Here is a 20,111-nt window from a genome sequence, read left to right on the forward strand (position 1 = left end):
GATTGGACACAAGTCCGAAGGTGGTTTACTTGCTGTCACCTGTTTTTTTGTGGCAGGTTCATAGTCAGCAAGATTGCTCATTAAAGGAAAATTAACGACGTTGAAAACATCCACTTTAGTGTTACACACTAAAATTTAAAATCCAACGTCGGACCTATCCTCCAACAGGACATGATTCATTACAGTGTCTTTCCTATTTTGCAACGCTTTTGTGTCCTAATCGATTAAATTTTAATGAGTAATCGGTTTTACTAGTAAAACAAATATTTACATATCAGTAAATATAAAATAAAATTTCTATAACATTCTTGAAGATTGCCAATTCCATGCAGTCGCTAATTTGACCCTAAGCATGGTCATTTCTAGTACAACAAACTGTGTTTTTGAGCGTCCTTTTGAATATGCTTTTACAACAAGAAATTGAGATACGAAATCTTTTGAATTTTTGTTTCAGACGCCCAAAAATCACATTTAAGTAAGTAAATAAACCTATACATTGAAACAAGCAGCATTAGATAACAAAAACTTAACAGAATTTTAGTAGCAGAACTAAATATCAAAATGAAAATTGTTAAAATACCGGGGCTTGAGACCAACTTTAATTAAATACTAAATACTTTTAATTTTCTAACTAACAACTACATACTTTTAGTTAGCATCGAACCGAGTAGCATGTATATTGTATGTACTTTTAGTTTCCTAAATAACAGTATTTAAAGCAACCAAATACTAAATTATACTGATACAGTAGCCAGAAAAAATACTTCGCTATTGTCTTGAAGATACTGATCACAAACCCGAAACTGTACAGGTGGACACTAGTTCTGGTTTTTGATTAGTCAATACTGAAAGCTGATATGGTTCACCTCCCAACCAAAAACTAACACAAAAACATGCCAATAATATTTTAAAACTTTGTTACTACGAGAATGCTACTAAGAAAAGCTTATTTGTTTCACTAAAGTAAAAACACTGAGATTACTGATAAACACTATCGATCTGAATTATGATACAACGAAATCATGATTTTCCATTGAAAATAAAAACCAGGGCGATGACAGCTGAAGGCCACAAGTTCCTAGAAGCAAACTAAAATACAGACATGGAACTCAACATAGGCATCCCATTGGCTAATTACTAATTAGACACGAAAATATTTTACCATCGCATTACAGTTATTATGTGTATATAGACAGAGGTTCTTCCAGTTTCAGAAGCTCAATGGGAAAGCTCTGTGATGATCACATTTCTACTCGAACCATGAACATGAGTTTGCCTCTAAAAATATCATACAGTCAAATAGATCACAGTAAATCAAGACAAAACTGGATAAAAACCATTCTTAATCAGGGTCTGACTGTATAGTTATAGTGTAGTACTTTAATGTGCTAATTTAACATCTACCTAAAGCTGGAATCTGTCTCTCAGTCTCTGGAACCATTTCATAAAATTAAATCCTAATGTTTGAGTGCGTTTTGTTGATAGCACACCTAAAAACTATCTTTAACTCACTATTTCCCCCGAAGAAGGGGTTACTAAGGGGTTACTAAGGGGTTACTAAGAAGGGGTTACTTAGGGTTTACTAAGAAGGTGTTACTAAGGGGTTACTAAGAAAGTAAGAAGGGGTTACTAAGGGGTTACTAAGAAAGTAAGAAGGGGTTACTAAGGGGTTACTAAGGGGTTACTAAGAACGGGTTACTAAGAACGGGTTACTAAGAAAGTAAGAAGGGGTTACTAAGGAGTTACTAAGGGGTTACTAAGGAGTTACTAAGGGGTTACTAAGGGGTTACTAAGGGGTTACTAAGGGGTTACTAAGGGGTTACTAAGTCCCAGCTCCATCAGTACTGCATCGTAGCTCGCTGCAAAATAACATCTCCTTCCAGACCTCCCTTCTTCTCTAAATAACTTCTGATATCTTCAAACTCGTACTTACAAGCTTCGTCGAGAGCAGTGCTCTGCCATCTATCAAGGAAGTTGACATCAACCTTACCCTTCTCAACGAGGAACCTGACGACGTTGAGATGGCCGTTACACACTGCTAAGTGGAGTGCTGTTCTGTTGTCGTAGTCGGGCATGTTGAAGTCTACCCCACTCTCAATATACCGGGTCAGGAGGACCAGGTCATTGTTACTTGATGCACTCAGCATGTTGTTGATCTGCATCTCTCTCGTCTCCTGGCGAATCTGTAGTCGAGGATCTATTTTCTTAACATCTCCTTGGACTGTGTCGAACTGGTGAAACGCGAACTTCTCAATCAGTTTCTTTGCGAACAGAATACCCCGGTAGCTGTTACCAAGCTCATCTAGTGGCGGACTCCACACACATATGCCCATCACTCCGGGTACTACAATAAAGATAGAACCAGCAACCCCTGACTTTGCGGGAAGACCCACTTCAAAGGCCCACTCTCCGGAGTAGTCGTACATGCCACAGGAGTACATAAGGGACAGAGTGTTCCTCACAGCGTCCGCAGTGACACACACTTCCTTAGTAGTGGGGCAGACTCCGCCGTTAGCAAGAGTGCCGCTGATCACAGCAGCCGAGTCTGCTGTAGACTCCACAGAACACAGCTGGAAATACAGGTCTAGAGTTTCTGACAGATTCACGTTCTCCGGGAATACTCCGTGCTCCTTCAGATAGTACCCGATAGCAAAGTTTCTGTCTGCCTCGGACTTCTCTGACAAAAATGTGGCATTACTAAAACCAATGAACTCTTCGCCAGCCATTTTCTTGTACTCACTGGTAGCGAAATCAAACCTATCTGCAAGACACTCGTCTTTCTTCAAAATACTGCAGCTGCTGATAGCCCCTGGGTTGATCATGGGGTTATGAGGCAGACCGTTCTTGTCTAGTCCTATCTGATTAAATCCAACTCCGCTGGGCTCTTTACCCAGGTACTGGTGTACAAAGTCAGGACCGTGTTCTGCTACATTAATAGCGTAGTTCAGTGCTTTGCTGCACGACTGAATACAGAAGGGTATATCTGTGTCACCAAAAGAGCACCTCTGACCATCAATAGTGCAAACTGATATCCCCAAATAGTTGGGGTTTACTCTGGACAGCTGAGGGATGTAATCAGCATTCTTCCCACCTCGACACTTCTTCAAATCCTCCCAAATATTCTTAATCTCACTGCAAAATCCTTGAAAATCCGGAATAATCATGTTTGAGCTGAGAGCTTTGTTGAGAAGAAGAGCGCAGCTGTGACTAACCTCTTTAAACTCCTCAACTGACACGGTTTTCTTCACACCAATCTCACTCTGTATAGTCAGTCCCTCGGGATCTACTGACAATCTGTTCATCATTTCCTCTAGTCTGATATCTGTAAATGGGCGGATACCATTCCTCTTCAGTTGTGCCAGCACCTTGTGTACCATGACATGATCACCATTGTCGTCTGTGAACAAGTTCAGAAGTGTAGGACTGATGTCCTTGGTGTCATCATTCTTCAGAGAAAGGGTTGCCACACCATCAAGGACCTGGTTTTCCAGTACCGGTGACGTGGAAACTATAAAGTTGGGGATTGATTCTTTAGTTGAGAAGTTGTCGTTAATGCTGATCTGGGGCACTACCATGTGGTACGCTTCCACGTTAACTTCAGTCATCACTAGGGCAGTATAACAAGTTCAGTATTTCAAATTAAACGATCTCAAAAATTTGGAAAATAAAATATTACAAGGACGTGTTTTACTCTCGAGGTTTAACGGAATCTTGTAGTTCATATCGCAACTGACTGGCTCCAACCTGGCTTTATAATTGCATCAGCATTATCTAATCATATTATGAGGAGATTAAGGAATAGTACTATTTCTAGTCCAGCTAAATATCTAACATAAGGTTCGCACGTGGGGGGGGGGGGGGGGGTACCAACGTGGACAGACCAGTACCCATCAGGATTCTGCCAGATACGATTGTTCCTAAGCTCGAGCTGTAGTTAAGACAGACATTCGATACCTTTCATGTTAGAGATTATAGATACAAACTCCTAATAATGCATTTGCTGTATTTCTTAGTTTAACAAAGACAATGGACAGAAAGGATACCCAATCACAAGACGGATTCCCAGCTATTTATGTATATTTAAGCTCCATTAAAAAGCAATTTAAATCTATTTATAGATCAAGAACACCAGTGTCTCTAAACTTAACTACCAATACCACTACCAGTATTTGAGAAAATTACGCCATAAATGATTGCTATAGACTTAGGTAGAAAATCAACTCATTCAATGTTGTAAATATATATATAATATACAATTTCATTGTCGTTATATTGAGTTCTTTCTAGAACGATGATTACATTTCCATTCTTTGTCTTACTACCAAGTTATACATGACATAAAAGAATCACACACACGTAAGACCTGGTTACTATGGAAACTTTCATCTTTATCCAAAATTAGGGTTGGTAATGGTAAAGATGAGTATAAATGGCCCAAAGTTTACGCAGCCAAACGGTCCTAATTTAAAAAGCAGGAGAGGGAAGATTGCTCAAAGAAGGACCGTCAATAAAAGGACCGAAAAATAGTAAATATCGCTCATTGGAACAAATTTCTGATAACTTATTAGTTATTCAACCAATTAAAATTGGAAATACATGCCAGGGTGAAGGACGATTGACCCTAGTCATTAGAAAAACCCTTAAAGTTCGTTTTTTAAAACAAAAAATTAAAAACTTCTGTAATTCCATTTTTGTTTTAGTTACGCATTTGATTTTTGATATGTGTATAAAAAATCGATACGGCTTTAAAATGAGATGTTCGGCGACCTCATAGCTGATGAGGATTGATTGAACTGCGAGGGACAATTGAGGCTAACGAATTAGCCTCATCACTTTCAAAAAAGAACTTTCTCAAGTTAAGTCCATGATATCCAAGTTGCAAGTATAATCCATAGTGATTATACTTGATCGAGATCTAAGCTTTAAATATTTGGGGTGAAAATGAGGCTAACCACCTTTTGAGAGGGTGAAATGAGGCTTTCAAACAATTTGAAGGGCTATTCCGAAGAAGCAGTAGAACAAGTAATGAACAAAAACTTGATAGTTAGCCTTATTTTATCCTCCATCTACCATCAAAAGACAGAAAGGGTAGGTGGAGTCTACCATCGACCTATAAAGTATCCATATAATGTATACCAGGTCAAAGGATAGTTAATTAAGGATGTTATTGTTCAAACATAATTCAAAAATTAGAAATGACTTGTTAGTCTCATTTCCCCTCAATTAGCGAACAAGTTCTCTCTTCTCTTCGGATTCTGAAAGAGTTCGCTCTGATGGGTAGATTAAACACGTTACAACTTTTATTGCATGCTTGGAAGCTGTCATTAGAAAACAAAATGTAAAATGACTCGTTAGCCTCAATTTGCCCTCGAATAAATGCTTCAAAAATGTTATTATTCGAAACTTAATAAGTTGAACTATAGACACGTGAAATATGATATGCTTATCTAAAAAGTTCTTCCTGTGACAATCTTCTAAAGTTAAATTGGGAAAAACGTGGTCCATCTCGTGCGAATTTTCCTAATGAACAGGGTCGATTACAGATTAACCCTGATAAGTGATAGACAAGTGATAATAGTTTAGAATAAAAAACATGCCACCAACATTAATACACGAACAAGAGAAACACGAACAACACGACACTTACAAATTTCATTTCATTGATTGAAATGCGTCCAAAAAAATTCTGTCACGAATTCATAAATTTACTTTTCAAAGAAAAGTTCTCATTATCATCTCTCTGATCAGACTAGAAATTAGTCTTAGAGTTGCAACTCTGAGTCAACTGTAGCATTGATAATACAGGGTGGGCCAAAAGTCAGTGTGCAAACGTTGGCCTTAATAGCTTAGTCACTGAGTGCCCAATTGAAATACTTCCTTCTGGTATGACTTAGTACCACCACTGGTTTGAGGAATTTGTCAACTCGAAAAATATTCGCGTTCATTTTTTTCAAATGGAGGTTCATTTTCACATTTATTTGATAGTTTGGATAGTCGGATCAAGCTAAATATTATTGAATTGTGTTTGGCCATTCGAATTACGTTTGTCCTGAAAGAATTAGAACTGTAGCTTCTCAGATGACCGAGATATTAACGACGGCCCCAACGTTAATGTGGCTCTTGCTATGTGTTGGTTCAGCCGAATTAATTATTATGTAATCAAGTTTATTTTTCTCTTTTAGTTAGTTGTCATCCGGTCAAACATTAAGCAACTTATATTGCAGTTCCATTTATCAATTAGTATATCAAAATATGTCATTGTAATTTTGCATGGCTGAAATGTAACGCTTGATTTATATATATAATAATTAATTGAATTTTCAAATAAAAAAAAATGAAGCATAACGAGTTTATTCATTACGTGTGATCAGGTGATTGGTTTACCTAATCACGTGATAAGGTGACCCCGTTAACTACCCCGTTAAACATTATGAGAATTGTTAAGGGTGCCCAATTAAGGTGTCGTGTCACGGTGTCACATAATCACCCAGTCAATTTTGTTAACGAGATACACAAAATGCTTGATAACTTCGTCATTCCTAATCCGTTTTGCCTCATGTTTTCAGATCATATGCAACATTTGATAATCTACCGTCTCTGAAAAAATTAGGCGTTCAGTATGTTCAGAGAAAACAATATAGGTGTTTTAATATTGAATGGGCGTGGTCTAAAATATTCGAATTTTCAAATTTTGACGACGGAATCCTCGAACCAGTAAGTACAGTATGCCATCTGCAAAGCAACAGCTCTCAAATATAAAACACGGCGGAGGTATAAGACCCAATGTTTGCACACTGACTTTTGGCCCACCCTGTAGTTTGAGAAGCATGCAAAGTTTTAAAAGATTTCAAAATTGTAAAAATAGCCATTTTCAGTGATATCCCCATAATTACAAGTTATTTTGTTCAGACTGGCAGTTCATCAGACCCGGGGGGATCAGGTACTAAGTCAGATCACAGAACAATTTAACAAAACTCCTCTAGTTCTGACTAATACTGGACACTAGCCGCCATTAGGAGCTGCTCACATGTTTTAGCTCCCTTTTTGCGGAGATACTTGATAACTTCCTGGTTGGTACACTCAGCATGAGAACCACTCCGCAAGGCCTCATCCATCGGAGTGGTTCTCATCCGATCAATGGGGTTAACATTAACCTTAGCTTTCTCAACCAGGAACCTAACCACAGTGAGATGATCCGCAGCCACTGCCAGGTGAAGGGGGGTCCTGTTGTCGTAGTCACAGATGTTGAAGTCTATCCCTATTTCGAAGTACTTGTGAAGAAGCACCATGTCACGGTTGTTGGCAGCGGAGATCAGGTTTAGGATTTGTATCTCTTTGCTCTCCGACTTTGGGTTTCGTCGCGGGTCCATCTTTGTCTGGTTACCTTGGATATTATCAAACTGGTGGAAGGCAAACTTCTGGGCAAGTCTTTTAGCAAACTCAACTCCTCGGTAACTGTTACCCAGCTCATCTAACGGGGGACTCCACACACAAATCCCCATAACCCCAGGGATAACAATGAAGATAGAACCAGCAACTCCTGACTTAGCAGGGAAGCCCACCTCAAAACTCCACTCTCCAGAGTAATCGTACATGCCACACGAGAACATGAGAGACAGGGTGTTCCTCACTGCATCCGGAGACAGGCACACCTCCCGACTGGTCGGACATTCCCCTCCGTTAGCTAGGGTAGCGCAGATCACTGAGCCTGAGTCACAGGTGGTCTCTACAGAACACAGCTGGAAGTAGAGGTCCAGTGTTTCCTTCAGATTGGTCCCTTTGGGGAACACATTGTGTTCGTGTAGAAAGTAAGCAATAGCAAAGTTCCGGTCAGCGACTGATTTCTCGGAAAGAAAGGTAGCGTTGCTGAACCCGACAAACTCGTTCCCAGCCATCGTCTTGTACTGTTGGGTGATATGGTCGAACCTGTCCGCCAGAGTATCCTGAGGACGTATGACACTACAGCAACTAATGGCACCTGGGTTTATCATTGGGTTGTGCGGTAGACCGTGCTTATCCAGTGCTATCTGGTTGAAGCCTATCCCACTAGGCTCCTTGCCAAGATGCAGATGTACAGCATCAGCCCCTATTTCAGACACGTTGATAGCGTAGTTCAGGGCCTTGCAGCAAGATTGAATACAAAAGGGTATGTTAGTGTCCCCGACAGAAAATCTTTGACCGTCAATTGTACAGACGGATATAGCCCACAAGTTAGGGTCGGCTCTGGAGAGCTGTGGAATGTAGTCTGCATTCTTACCGCCTTTAAAGTCTGACAGTTCGTGAAAGAGGTTTTTCAACTCCTTACTAAATTCTTGGAAATCAGGGATGACGAGGTTGGAGCCCAAGGATTGGTTGAGAATGTTGTTAGAAGAGGAACAAGCTTCAATAAATTCTTCTTTGGAAACAAGCTTCTTGACCCCTATCTCATTAGGTATGGTGAGACCAGCAGGGTCTATAGAGAGCTTGTTCACCATCTGAACAAGCCTTGGGTCACAGAATGGTCTGATGCCGTTACGCTTCAGTTGGGCCAGGACTGAGTGAACTGAAACCTGCTCATCCTCATCAAGGAACAGTTCTAGAAGGTTACGGTTTAGTTCAGATTGGGGCTCACTAACACATCCACCAGAAGCTAGTTCTACATCAGCCTTACTTTTACAGTCAAAGTTCAACGCATCTTTTTCCTCTTTTACCGTAAAAGATTGCACATTGCTGTGACTATTCTCAACCATCTGAAGTCAACACGCTGAAGCAAAACCAGGTAAAATTTCTGTTATTGCCAGAGAAAAATGTACCCCAATATCATTAGTAAGCGAGTGAAATGCGATGAGCAAAGCGATTAGTGCATTTAAGAAATCGAAATGTTTGCTAAGCGCAACCATCTAGCAGTAGATTAATAGAACAGATACTAAGCGTAACCATCTAGCAGTAGATTAATAGAACAGATACTAAGCGTAACCATATAGCAGTAGATTAATAGAACAGATACTAAGCGCAACCATCTAGCAGTAGATTAATGGAACAGATACTAAGCGCAACCATCTAGCAGTAGATTAATAGAACAGATACTAAGCGCAACCATCTAGCAGTAGATTAATAGAACAGATACTAAGCGCAACCATCTAGCAGTAGATTAATAGAACAGATACTAAGCGCAACCATCTAGCAGTAGATTAATAGAACAGATACTAAGCGCAACCATCTAGCAGTAGATTAATAGAACAGATACTAAGCGCAACCATCTAGCAGTAGATTAATAGAACAGATACTAAGCGCAACCATCTAGCAGTAGATTAATAGAACAGATACTAAGCGCAACCATCTAGCAGTAGATAAATAGAACAGATACTAAGCGCAACCATCTAGCAGTAGATTAATAGAACAGATACTAAGCGTAACCATCTAGCAGTAGATTAATAGAACAGATACTAAGCGTAACCATCTAGCAGTAGATTAATAGAACAGATACTAAGCGTAACCATATAGCAGTAGATTAATAGAACAGATACTAAGCGCAACCATCTAGCAGTAGATTAATAGAACAGATACTAAGCGCAACCATCTAGCAGTAGAGTAATAGAACAGATACTAAGCGCAACCATCTAGCAGTAGATTAATAGAACAGATACTAAGCGCAACCATCTAGCAGTAGATTAATAGAACAGATACTAAGCGCAACCATCTAGCAGTAGAGTAATAGAACAGATACTAAGCGCAACCATCTAGCAGTAGATTAATAGAACAGATACTAAGCGCAACCATCTAGCAGTAGAGTAATAGAACAGATACTAAGCGCAACCATCTAGCAGTAGATTAATAGAACAGATACTAAGCGCAACCATCTAGCAGTAGAGTAATAGAACAGATACTAAGCGCAACCATCTAGCAGTAGATTAATAGAACAGATACTAAGCGCAACCATCTAGCAGTAGATTAATAGAACAGATATTAAGCGCAACCATCTAGCAGTAGATTAATAGAACAGATACTAAGCGCAACCATCTAGCAGTAGATTAATGGAACAGATACTAAGCGCAACCATCTAGCAGTAGATAAATAGAACAGATACTAAGCGCAACCATCTAGCAGTAGATTAATAGAACAGATACTAAGCGCAACCATCTAGCAGTAGATTAATAGAACAGATACTAAGCGCAACCATCTAGCAGTAGATTAATAGAACAGATACTAAGCGCAACCATCTAGCAGTAGATTAATAGAACAGATACTAAGCGCAACCATCTAGCAGTAGATTAATAGAACAGATACTAAGCGCAACCATCTAGCAGTAGAGTAATAGAACAGATACTAAGCGCAACCATCTAGCAGTAGATTAATAGAACAGATACTAAGCGCAACCATCTAGCAGTAGATTAATAGAACAGATACTAAGCGCAACCATCTAGCAGTAGATTAATAGAACAGATACTAAGCGCAACCATCTAGCAGTAGATTAATGGAACAGATACTAAGCGCAACCATCTAGCAGTAGATTAATAGAACAGATACTAAGCGCAACCATCTAGCAGTAGATTAATAGAACAGATACTAAGCGCAACCATCTAGCAGTAGATTAATAGAACAGATACTAAGCGCAACCATCTAGCAGTAGATTAATGGAACAGATACTAAGCGCAACCATCTAGCAGTAGATTAATGGAACAGATACTAAGCGCAACCATCTAGCAGTAGATTAATAGAACAGATACTAAGCGCAACCATCTAGCAGTAGATTAATAGAACAGATACTAAGCGCAACCATCTAGCAGTAGATTAATAGAACAGATACTAAGCGCAACCATCTAGCAGTAGAGTAATAGAACAGATACTAAGCAATAAGCATGAAAGCCGACTGAAGGAAATGTTAGCATGATGATGGCATGATGCCAGATTAAGTCATACTTAGACTAATGAAACTAACTTTCTAGAAAAAGTAAAATTTGTCATTTTACAAACCCAGCCAGCAACAAACCATGCCCTTAGCATCGATCATGGGAAAATCAAGGAAGATTATTAATCAGAATTCGTCTACCAACAATTATTGATACATAATACTAATGGCCATTGTAGAACAGGTCGAATTGTTGGTAAATCTTGCGGTCAGTGCGCTATAGTAAACATGTGGTAATAGTAAACATGTGGTGGTGCCGGTTGCTTTTGGCGGGACAGTGCTAAGAGTGGCACTTGCAAAGTAAGCCTGTCTGAATAATAACAGTCGTGTCAGAAACCTACTTCCTTTCTAACCATTCCTTACACTAACACTGCTAACACTTCCTTTCTAACCATTCCTTACACTAACACTGCTAACACTTCCTTTCTAACCATTCCTTACACTAACACTGCTAACACTTCCTTTCTAACCATTCCTTACACTAACACTGCTAGAACACTTCCTTTCTAACCATTATGATCGATTATGAGTGGCCAAAAATAGCCGGATGCAGGGCTAGTAGAAAGGTAAATACATATATCGAAAACAAGCGATTCTAGCGAAAAGAACAACTACAAGCGAGGACAAAAAGCGGTTAGCGAGGAAAACAAAGATCTGAAACCCCTGGTTATCCCTGGTTACCCAATACCCTTGGTTACCCCTGGTTATCCCTGGTTACCCAATACCCTTGGTTACCCCTGGTTATCCCTGGTTACCCAATACCCTTGGTTACCCCTGGTTATCCCTGGTTACCCAATACCCTTGGTTACCCCTGGTTATCCCTGGTTACCCAATACCCTTGGTTACCCCTGGTTATCCCTGGTTACCCAATACCCTTGGTTACCCCTGGTTATCCCTGGTTACCCAATACCCTTGGTTACCCCTGGTTATCCCTGGTAACCCAATACCCTTGGTTACCCCTGGTTACCCAATACCCTTGGTTACCCATGGTTACCCATGGTTACCCCTGGTTACCCATGGTTACCATCTGGTTAGTGTGAGCATATCTGAGCAAACATAACGGATGGCACTCTGAGAACAACAGGTACAATGTGAGGCTGGAACCGGGTATTCAACCTCACCGTCGACGATCCAAGAAGGAAGAAGAAAACCACGTATTGAACAAACATGGAAGTGCCACTCGGATGAGGACAGAGGATTGTCACATAATTGAATCTTAGAGATCCAACCTGTAAAACTTGTTTCTCACCTTTATCCAATTTCCGCTGGATTAGCCGTTTATCTTTAATCGTGTATAGTATAGTAACTAGTGTGCAGGGAGAGAGACACTTCCTATAATGTGTAACGATCTTTGGGAATTCCAACATGCCAAACTGAAACATCCTCTTCTTCTTCGTGGATATTTAATTACCTCTAATCTACAAGGAAGAGATTCTGTGAACCAGCTTGGGGAGCAGTCACAGGACGTGATATGATATTTTAACAAATTGTGTCAGGGTCTAGAGGGGGGGTACCCCCCCCCGGTCTAGAGGGGGGGTACCCCCCCGGTCTAGAGGGGGGTACCCCCCCCGGTCTAGAGGGGGGGTAACCCCCCGGTCTAGAGGGGGGGTACCCCCCCCCCCGGTCTAGAGGGGGGGTACCCCCCCCCCCGGTCTAGAGGGGGGGTACCCCCCCCCCCGGTCTAGAGGGGGGGTACCCCCCCCCCCCGGTCTAGAGGGGGGTACCCCCCCGGTCTAGAGGGGGGGGGTACCCCCCCCCCCCCCGGTCTAGAGGGGGGGTACCCCCCCCCCCCCCCGGTCTAGAGGGGGGGTACCCCCCCCCCCCCGGTCTAGAGGGGGGGTACCCCCCCCCGGTCTAGAGGGGGGGTACCCCCCGGTCTAGAGGGGGGGTACCCCCCGGTCTAGAGGGGGGGTACCCCCCCGGTCTAGACAATCAATTTGAAAGCATCAAAATCCAACGATTTAGGCTTCCTGGCTGCTTTAAATATTTGTAATGATAATGACGATTTTGATTAAACAATAAACATTGATAGTCAAATGACGGAACCCTACGAATTCTCTGCTGTAACTTTGTCGCGGCGGGACGCATCATAATTTCTATCATTATTTCCAACACTTACTTACAATTGCACTTACAAGCACGTACAAACAAACACATACAAACAAATTTCAACAAGTTTGCAAATAACAATTAACATGATTGTAATTTAACACTGATTTGAGTATGCTGCAGTAAGCACACAATTTTGGCCGCTGGAAAATCTGTTGACGTTTGTTTTTAAATCGGGTTAAACAATATCATATACCTGGATATATTACATAAATAGACAATTAATATTATCTGCAAGATGTGCAAATATTGAAATTTGTAAATAATATAGCAATTGAAAAATTGAATCAAAATTGCAGAGAACAAAAATCGGATTACCGTAAAAATGTAAAATGTAAAATGTAAAAATGTAAAATGTAAAATGTAAAATCAAGATGTAACACGATAATGATTAAAAAGGGCTATCAATAATCATATAATATGATATATCAAATAATCATATAAAATGTCATACATAAAGAGTTGATTTTTGTTAGCCAAGTAAACAACCAAAACAAACAGACAACTGATGACGGAATATAATGTGGATCATCAAAAGAAGAGACAATAATGATGACATGTCGTTAGATGACTGTGGTTACACCTAACTACAGTTAGTTACACCTAACTGCAGTTAGTTACACCTAACTACAGTTCTAGCCGTTAGGATAGACTGGAAATTGATGTTGCTATAGAGATCTGAAGTAATTACACTTCTCTGCAAACTGTCTGCAAATTGTCTGCAAATTGTCTGCAAATTGTCTGCAAACTGTTCGCAAATTGTCTGCAAATTGTCTGCAAATTGTCTGCAAATTGTCTGCAAATCCTATGAATTTATGTCACAGTTAACCACGGTACAACTTAAATATTTGTTGTAAAACATTGTAGGCTTTTTGGTTTCCTTTTTATTGAGTCTCATCTTTTTTACTCAAAGACACTTATTGAAAAATTGTAAGTTTCATTAATCGACTCTTGAATACATACATATTGATATTAAAGTAACTACAGGTATTTACACCTAACTACATATTGATATGGGACAATTTGGCGATCTTCCACGAAAAGCGTTCATTAACACAACTCAAGAGTAACGTATTGTACGTTTTATACTTTATCTAACAAGACAACTCAAGAGTAACGTATTGTACGTTTTATACTTTATCTAACAAGACAACTCAAGAGTAACGTATTGTACGTTTTATACTTTATCTAACAAGACAACTGAAGAGTAACGTATTGTACGTTTTATACTTTATCTAACAAGACAAAATTAATAAAAGTTTTAAAAAAGAATATAAATTTTAACCAGACTAAAGAAAAGTTTACGAAAGATGACCAAATCAGTGGGACAATATAGTGAGCAACAGTGCGGATAAATTTACACTACTAATCTTAAAATGATTTAATAGTCGCCAAATTCGTCACATTTAACACATTTAACCTCATTTATTAGTAAAAATGCCAACGAAACAGCTCGGAAATGCGATCTTTATATATAGATTACTAAGTACAAGCAATCACACTCAACAGAATCATACAAATAGCTAAATCCACCGTAATACATTTATAAGATTCGTTGTCACATAATAAGATTCGTTGCAACATAATTACTCGTTAGTCATAAAATATAGAACTAATAACTGTCCTCACAGGAAGCAGTGTCCAGTCTTCATCCGGGGGGGGGGGGGGGGGGGGGGGCTACATCCCCCTCCTCAGATTGGGGGGGGGCTACATCCCCCTCCTCAGATTGGGGGGGGGGCCTACATCCCCCTCCTCAGATTGGGGGGGGGGGCCTACATCCCCCTCCTCAGATTGGGGGGGGGGGGGCCTACATCCCCTTCCTCAGATTGGGGGGGGGGGGGGGGGCTCGCAGATTGAGGGGGGGGGGCTCCATCCCTCCTCAGATTGGGGGGGGGGGGGGCACATCCCCTTCTCAGAGTGGGGGGGTGGCTACTCCCCCTCCTCAGATTTGTGGGGGGCGGGGGGCCTACAACCCCCTCCTCTGATTGGGGGGGGGGGGGGGGGGTGGGCTACACCCCTCCTCAGATTTGGGGGGGGGGGGCCTCCTACATCCCCCGCCCTCAGATTGGGGGGGGGGCCTACATCCCCCTCCTCAGATTGGGGGGGGCTACATCCCCCTCCTCAGATTGGGGGGGGGGGGGCTACATCCTTCCTCAGTGTGGGGAGGGGGGGCTACATCCCCTTCCTCAGATTGGGGGGGGGGGCCTACATCCCCCTCCTCAGATTGGGGGGGGGCCCCTACATCCCCCTCCTCAGATTGGGGGGGGGGGGTGGGCTACATCCCCCTCCTCAGATTTGGGGGGGGGGCCTACATCCCCCTCCTCAGATTGGATAACAAAGATACTATTCAGGATCTAGTTAAGCAACAAGTCGTTTTAAACATACAGCAAATGGCTAACACCGGTGTGGAACCCTGCTGAAATCAGGGATATAGAAGTTATTGAAAGCATCCAGCGACAGTCTGCCGGACAACTAAGAACCTGTCAATTAGACCTAGTTAACTAATTAACATGCTAGCTTGGGAAATCCAATCAGCTCCGACAATTAAAAACCAATCATCATATATCCCCGACAACTAAGAACCTCTGGAGATACTTTAAACATTCAGGTGTCCAGCTGTGCTGTGTATAAGTTGATTAAATTTCTATTATTTCTTTGTGTATGTCATTGATGCCAGGATGTACATAATATATTAGTTGAGGCTTCTCTGTTGATATTTGGCTCCCCGTGTTTTCTCCGATAAGTGATTCACTACATATAAAGTCAATTCTTTTGAAATTCATCCTATATTTTCTAAATTCCAATCAGGACTCATCGATGTGTCTCATAATTGAATTGGTAACAAGCGACAACAAGGTAACTAGTAGTGTAACTATGGTAACAAGCCAAACGTTCATGGGTTGAGCAGCCTCTCGTCGAATCAGTGGCTACCAGAATTTAATGAGATCAAACTGGATCTTCTCTCATTGCAGAGACGAAGAAAGCGATACATCTTAATCCATACATAACTCTCATACATAACTCTCATCATCGCTACTGTCAGATGTTCAGTGATACTACTACGAAAAGATGTTACTTTACTTTTACATCAATTTATTTTGATGGCACGTGTTTATCTTTGATGTTAACTCTCTCAATCGAGAAAATGCAAAAGAGTGTTTAACAATTATCAGTATCTCAACGATTACCGAACAAACATTGTGGTTACAGTATTAGGGGGGGGGGGGGGGGGGGGGGATAACGTATTTTTTTATTATTAATTCCACCTAAACAAAAAAAACAAAAAAAACATTATCCCCCCCCCCCCCCAGTATTTTGTTACGCTTGTCTCATGATTTAATCACTGTAATTCTCCGATGCTCGATCTATCAAGACTTCGATTCAATAAAATCGCGACATAATTATCTCCATTTTTTGGTAAGCTCTTTGGGAATAAAATATAAAACTCGGATGAATGTTCGAGATAAAACACAAACAAAAGAAATGTTTACGAAATCAAGCCGGCCGGCTGTTAGCCAAAAATATACTGTTATTATTTCTAACGATTTTGCTTTTGAATTTATACAGTTTGAACGTTCCATTCAGCCGAATGATCGAAAATTTACGTACAAATTTTTCAAACCGAGAAACAAAAACTGTACGACTGAAACACTAACATGGAGAGGACCGACTAGTTCAGAAGTTAAAAAAGAAGAGACTATTATTATAATATATATTATATTATAATCCTGCTTGTGAATGACTAAAGTCTGAACTGATAGTAATCATGGTAACTGATAGTAACCATGGTAACTGATAGTAACCATGGTAACTGATAGTAACCATGGTAACTGGTAGTAACCATGGTAACTGGTAGTCTTCCGCCCGTACCGAAACATCTAGAAACGCAAGAGTCAATCAAATCATACTAATTACTCTTGCCTTGATTATATATCACATTGGTACACGTTACGTCACGAGATTAATCAGTTTAAGGTATGTGTTTAGTGTTTACTTGCGACCCAATTACCCTGATTGATATCAACAAACAATATTGTCTCATTTTACAAACCTTACACTGTTTCACACTATATTTTTGCAAGAAGTACGTCAGTCGTTCCCAAACAAAATATTTCATTGGCAAACTGTTTGAGTGGTACCACTTCGGGTGGCTGCAATATTCTGCGTGGATTTCCTGGCGTTACTCATGGTAACTGTAAGAATATAGCTTCACGTGGCGCCGTAACCATGGTAACGTATCATGGCTGTTCACTTCACAAGCTGAAGCCTCTGTTTTTAGCGGGAGGAATCTGTGTCACAAACACTAGGCCCATCTATCACATTACCTGGTTTCACAGGTAATGTCACAAACACTAGGCCCATCTATCACATTACCTGGTTTCACAGGTAATGTCACAAACACTAGGCCCATCTATCACATTACCTGGTTTCACAGGTAATTTCATACCACTCATTACAGGTACACTTATTAAGCCTGATTCGTCTGTACTAATGAAGTGCAGCTTGACGAATGGCTACCACGCTAATACCTGGATTATACCCTTAACTTGAAACTAACGAAAAAAAGTCCCTAAAATTAAATTAAATATTTCATGATATTACTACAATAGCAATCCTGAAATGTTAAGATTGATGGTAGTCATGTACACATGAAAACCACGTACCTCGAGGCGACCCGCTTAAGATTCGTTTCGGCGTTTTACGGCCATCCACAAGGGAGTATCATCTAGCAGATTAAAATAATATTAATAAATTATATCAGAAACTATTACAAAATATTTAATGAGAGCAAGCGTCCGCTAAAGTTCATCATAAAAATCCTAAGATCACATACAACAAAAAACGCCAGAAAGGCCGGTATATTTACGTCACTTTTCCACGAATAAAATACTTTCACGAAATTTTGCTTTGTAAATGTCGGGGCCAGTTGGTAGATCACCGACCGGCTATAAGCCGGCTACTAACCGGCTATAAGCCGGCTTATAGCCGGCTACAATTTTTATAGCCGGCTATAAGCCGGCTTATAGCCGGTTAGTAGCCGCTTACATTTGTTGTTGAGCGACGGCTATTAGCCGGTTATAAGCCTGCTATTAGCCGTTTTGGTATTAAAGGTGGTTATAAGCCGGCTATAAGCCGGCTATAAGCCGGTTATAAGATATTAACTCAACTACATCGTACTGAACGATAATCAGGAGCCGGCTATAAGAAATTCAGTGAAAACGGCTATTAGCCGGTTATAAGCCGGCTATTAGCCGTTTAGGTATCGAAAGTGGTTATAAGCCGGCTATAAGCCGGTTATAAGATATTAACTCAGTTCAGTACGATGAAGTTAAGTTAATATCTTATAGCCGGCTTATAGCCGGCTTATAACCACTTTCGATACCTAAACGGCTAATAGCCGGCTTATAACCGGCTAATAGCCGTTTTCGCTGAATTTCTTATAGCCGGCTCCTGACTATCGTTCAGTACGATGAAGTTGAGTTAATATCTTATAACCGGCTTATAGCCGGCTTATAACCACTTTCGATACCTAAACGGCTAATAGCCGGCTTATAACCGGCTAATAGCCGTTTTCACTGAATTTCTTATAGCCGATACCTAAACGGCTAATAGCCGGCTTATAACCGGCTAATAGCCGTCGCTCAACAACAAATGTAAGCGGCTACTAACCGGCTATAAGCCGGCTTATAGCCGGCTATAAAAATTGTAGCCGGCTATAAGCCGGTTTATAGCCGGCTTATAACCGGCTTATAGCCGGTCGGTGATCTACCAATTTCCCAATGTCGGTATCAAATATCAATACTGCAATAGCAATCCTAAAATCCTAAAATCACACACAAAATGTGCAGGGACAAATTGAGGACACGTACAAACGATTCTATAAAAAATGGAACAATACCGTCGATACATTAGGTAACGATTGGATAATTCAATTTAACACAATTCGGTATTCGTCGTTCAGATCCAGGTAAAGTAAATAAAAACAGTAAATAAAAACCCCGATTTACCGCAAACCTTAGTTTTACCGCAGATAATTCACTTCCCCCGAATTTTTCTTCGAAATTCACACGAAAAATAAGATTTTTTCCGACAGTTTGGTCGGAATTTTTCCACAAGTTGATTTTTATTATATACATGTATATAAAGATGTAGTGGACTTTATTGATGTTATCCCTTATTATATACTCTTATAGTATTAGTACTAAGGATGCGACCCCTTACACAAGCTCATTAGCTCGGTTCAAGGTGTGCTCGTTACTGCTTCTCGAATCACATATTCATATTTATATTCTCATTTTACCCATTAACTCATCCCATGCTTGAGAATAGTAATACGTTCCAATTGGTTTGAGATCCGCACTATAGGAGCAATTGTTTGTGGTCCGATCTAAATTTACTGATACAATTTTAAGAACACATGATATTGACGCATGTTCTAATATGATGTACCATATAACTAAGAAGGTAAACACTGTAGGTAAATTCTAAAAGTTTACAATCATTAGATAGCTAATTAAATACGTGTGATTACTGATTATCCAAAATATCTATATAGATTTGAGGCCTTATCCACCCATTTTATACCAGTTTCGGACCCTAAAAACGAAAACCCCGATTTACCGCGGGTTTTTGCAGTAAACTGTACTTGATGAGGGGCAAAAATATAATTAATTAATATAATCAATTAATATAATTGAGGAATACATACAAACAGGGCCTCTCTCCTTTATTACCCTCTATTTAATTTAGTTGTATACTGGAGTCTTTAGTTGTCCAATAATTACAACAAATAAGATATACATCGCATATTCATTAGTTATAAATAAATATGAGAGTAGAATTGCAAAACACAACGTAGCAAGTCGAACAATGCGTCTATTATCACAAGTAATTATACGCGGACCGCGAGAGAGAGTAACTGAAGCTCGGTACAGCTAACAGAGTAGTGTTACAGCTAACAAGCTGGCAGGATGTGGCTGCATGTTACAACTGTGCTTCTTCGGAACGTGTGTGATTGATCCGATCAGCGCTAAACTGGTGATCATAGAATACCGATTAACGGGTGATACTCGTAAAATATCTGTTCCATATATTAGACCGTCGACGAGTCCAA

The 20,111-nt window shown here is 40.3% G+C and overlaps 3 protein-coding genes across 8 annotated transcripts in view; all 3 read right to left on the minus strand.

The window, feature by feature from the left end:
- The window catches only part of LOC134823411 (uncharacterized), a 128,235-nt gene that overhangs the window by 23,413 nt on the left and 84,711 nt on the right, over positions 1–20,111 (minus strand). The gene's annotated exons all lie outside the window — the stretch shown is intronic.
- On the minus strand, positions 963–3,628 carry LOC134822827 (glutaminase liver isoform, mitochondrial-like). Its single transcript, XM_063834093.1, has one exon. It carries the CDS (start codon positions 3,603–3,605, stop codon positions 1,839–1,841), a length of 1,767 nt encoding a protein of 588 aa, XP_063690163.1. The 5' UTR covers positions 3,606–3,628; the 3' UTR covers positions 963–1,838.
- On the minus strand, positions 6,898–8,724 carry LOC134823424 (glutaminase liver isoform, mitochondrial-like). Its single transcript, XM_063834884.1, has one exon. It carries the CDS (start codon positions 8,472–8,474, stop codon positions 6,990–6,992), a length of 1,485 nt encoding a protein of 494 aa, XP_063690954.1. The 5' UTR covers positions 8,475–8,724; the 3' UTR covers positions 6,898–6,989.

This window comes from Bolinopsis microptera, chromosome 11 (assembly GCF_026151205.1).
Source record: "Bolinopsis microptera isolate Bmic1 chromosome 11, MBARI_Bmic_1.0, whole genome shotgun sequence".
NCBI classification, from domain to species: Eukaryota; Metazoa; Ctenophora; class Tentaculata; order Lobata; family Bolinopsidae; genus Bolinopsis; species Bolinopsis microptera.

Excerpts from the sequence above, each read along its gene's own strand:
- LOC134822827 (XM_063834093.1), bottom strand. The coding sequence starts at position 3,605 with ATGACTGAAGTTAACGTGGAAGCGTACCACATGGTAGTGCCCCAGATC.
- LOC134823424 (XM_063834884.1), bottom strand. The coding sequence starts at position 8,474 with ATGGTGAACAAGCTCTCTATAGACCCTGCTGGTCTCACCATACCTAAT.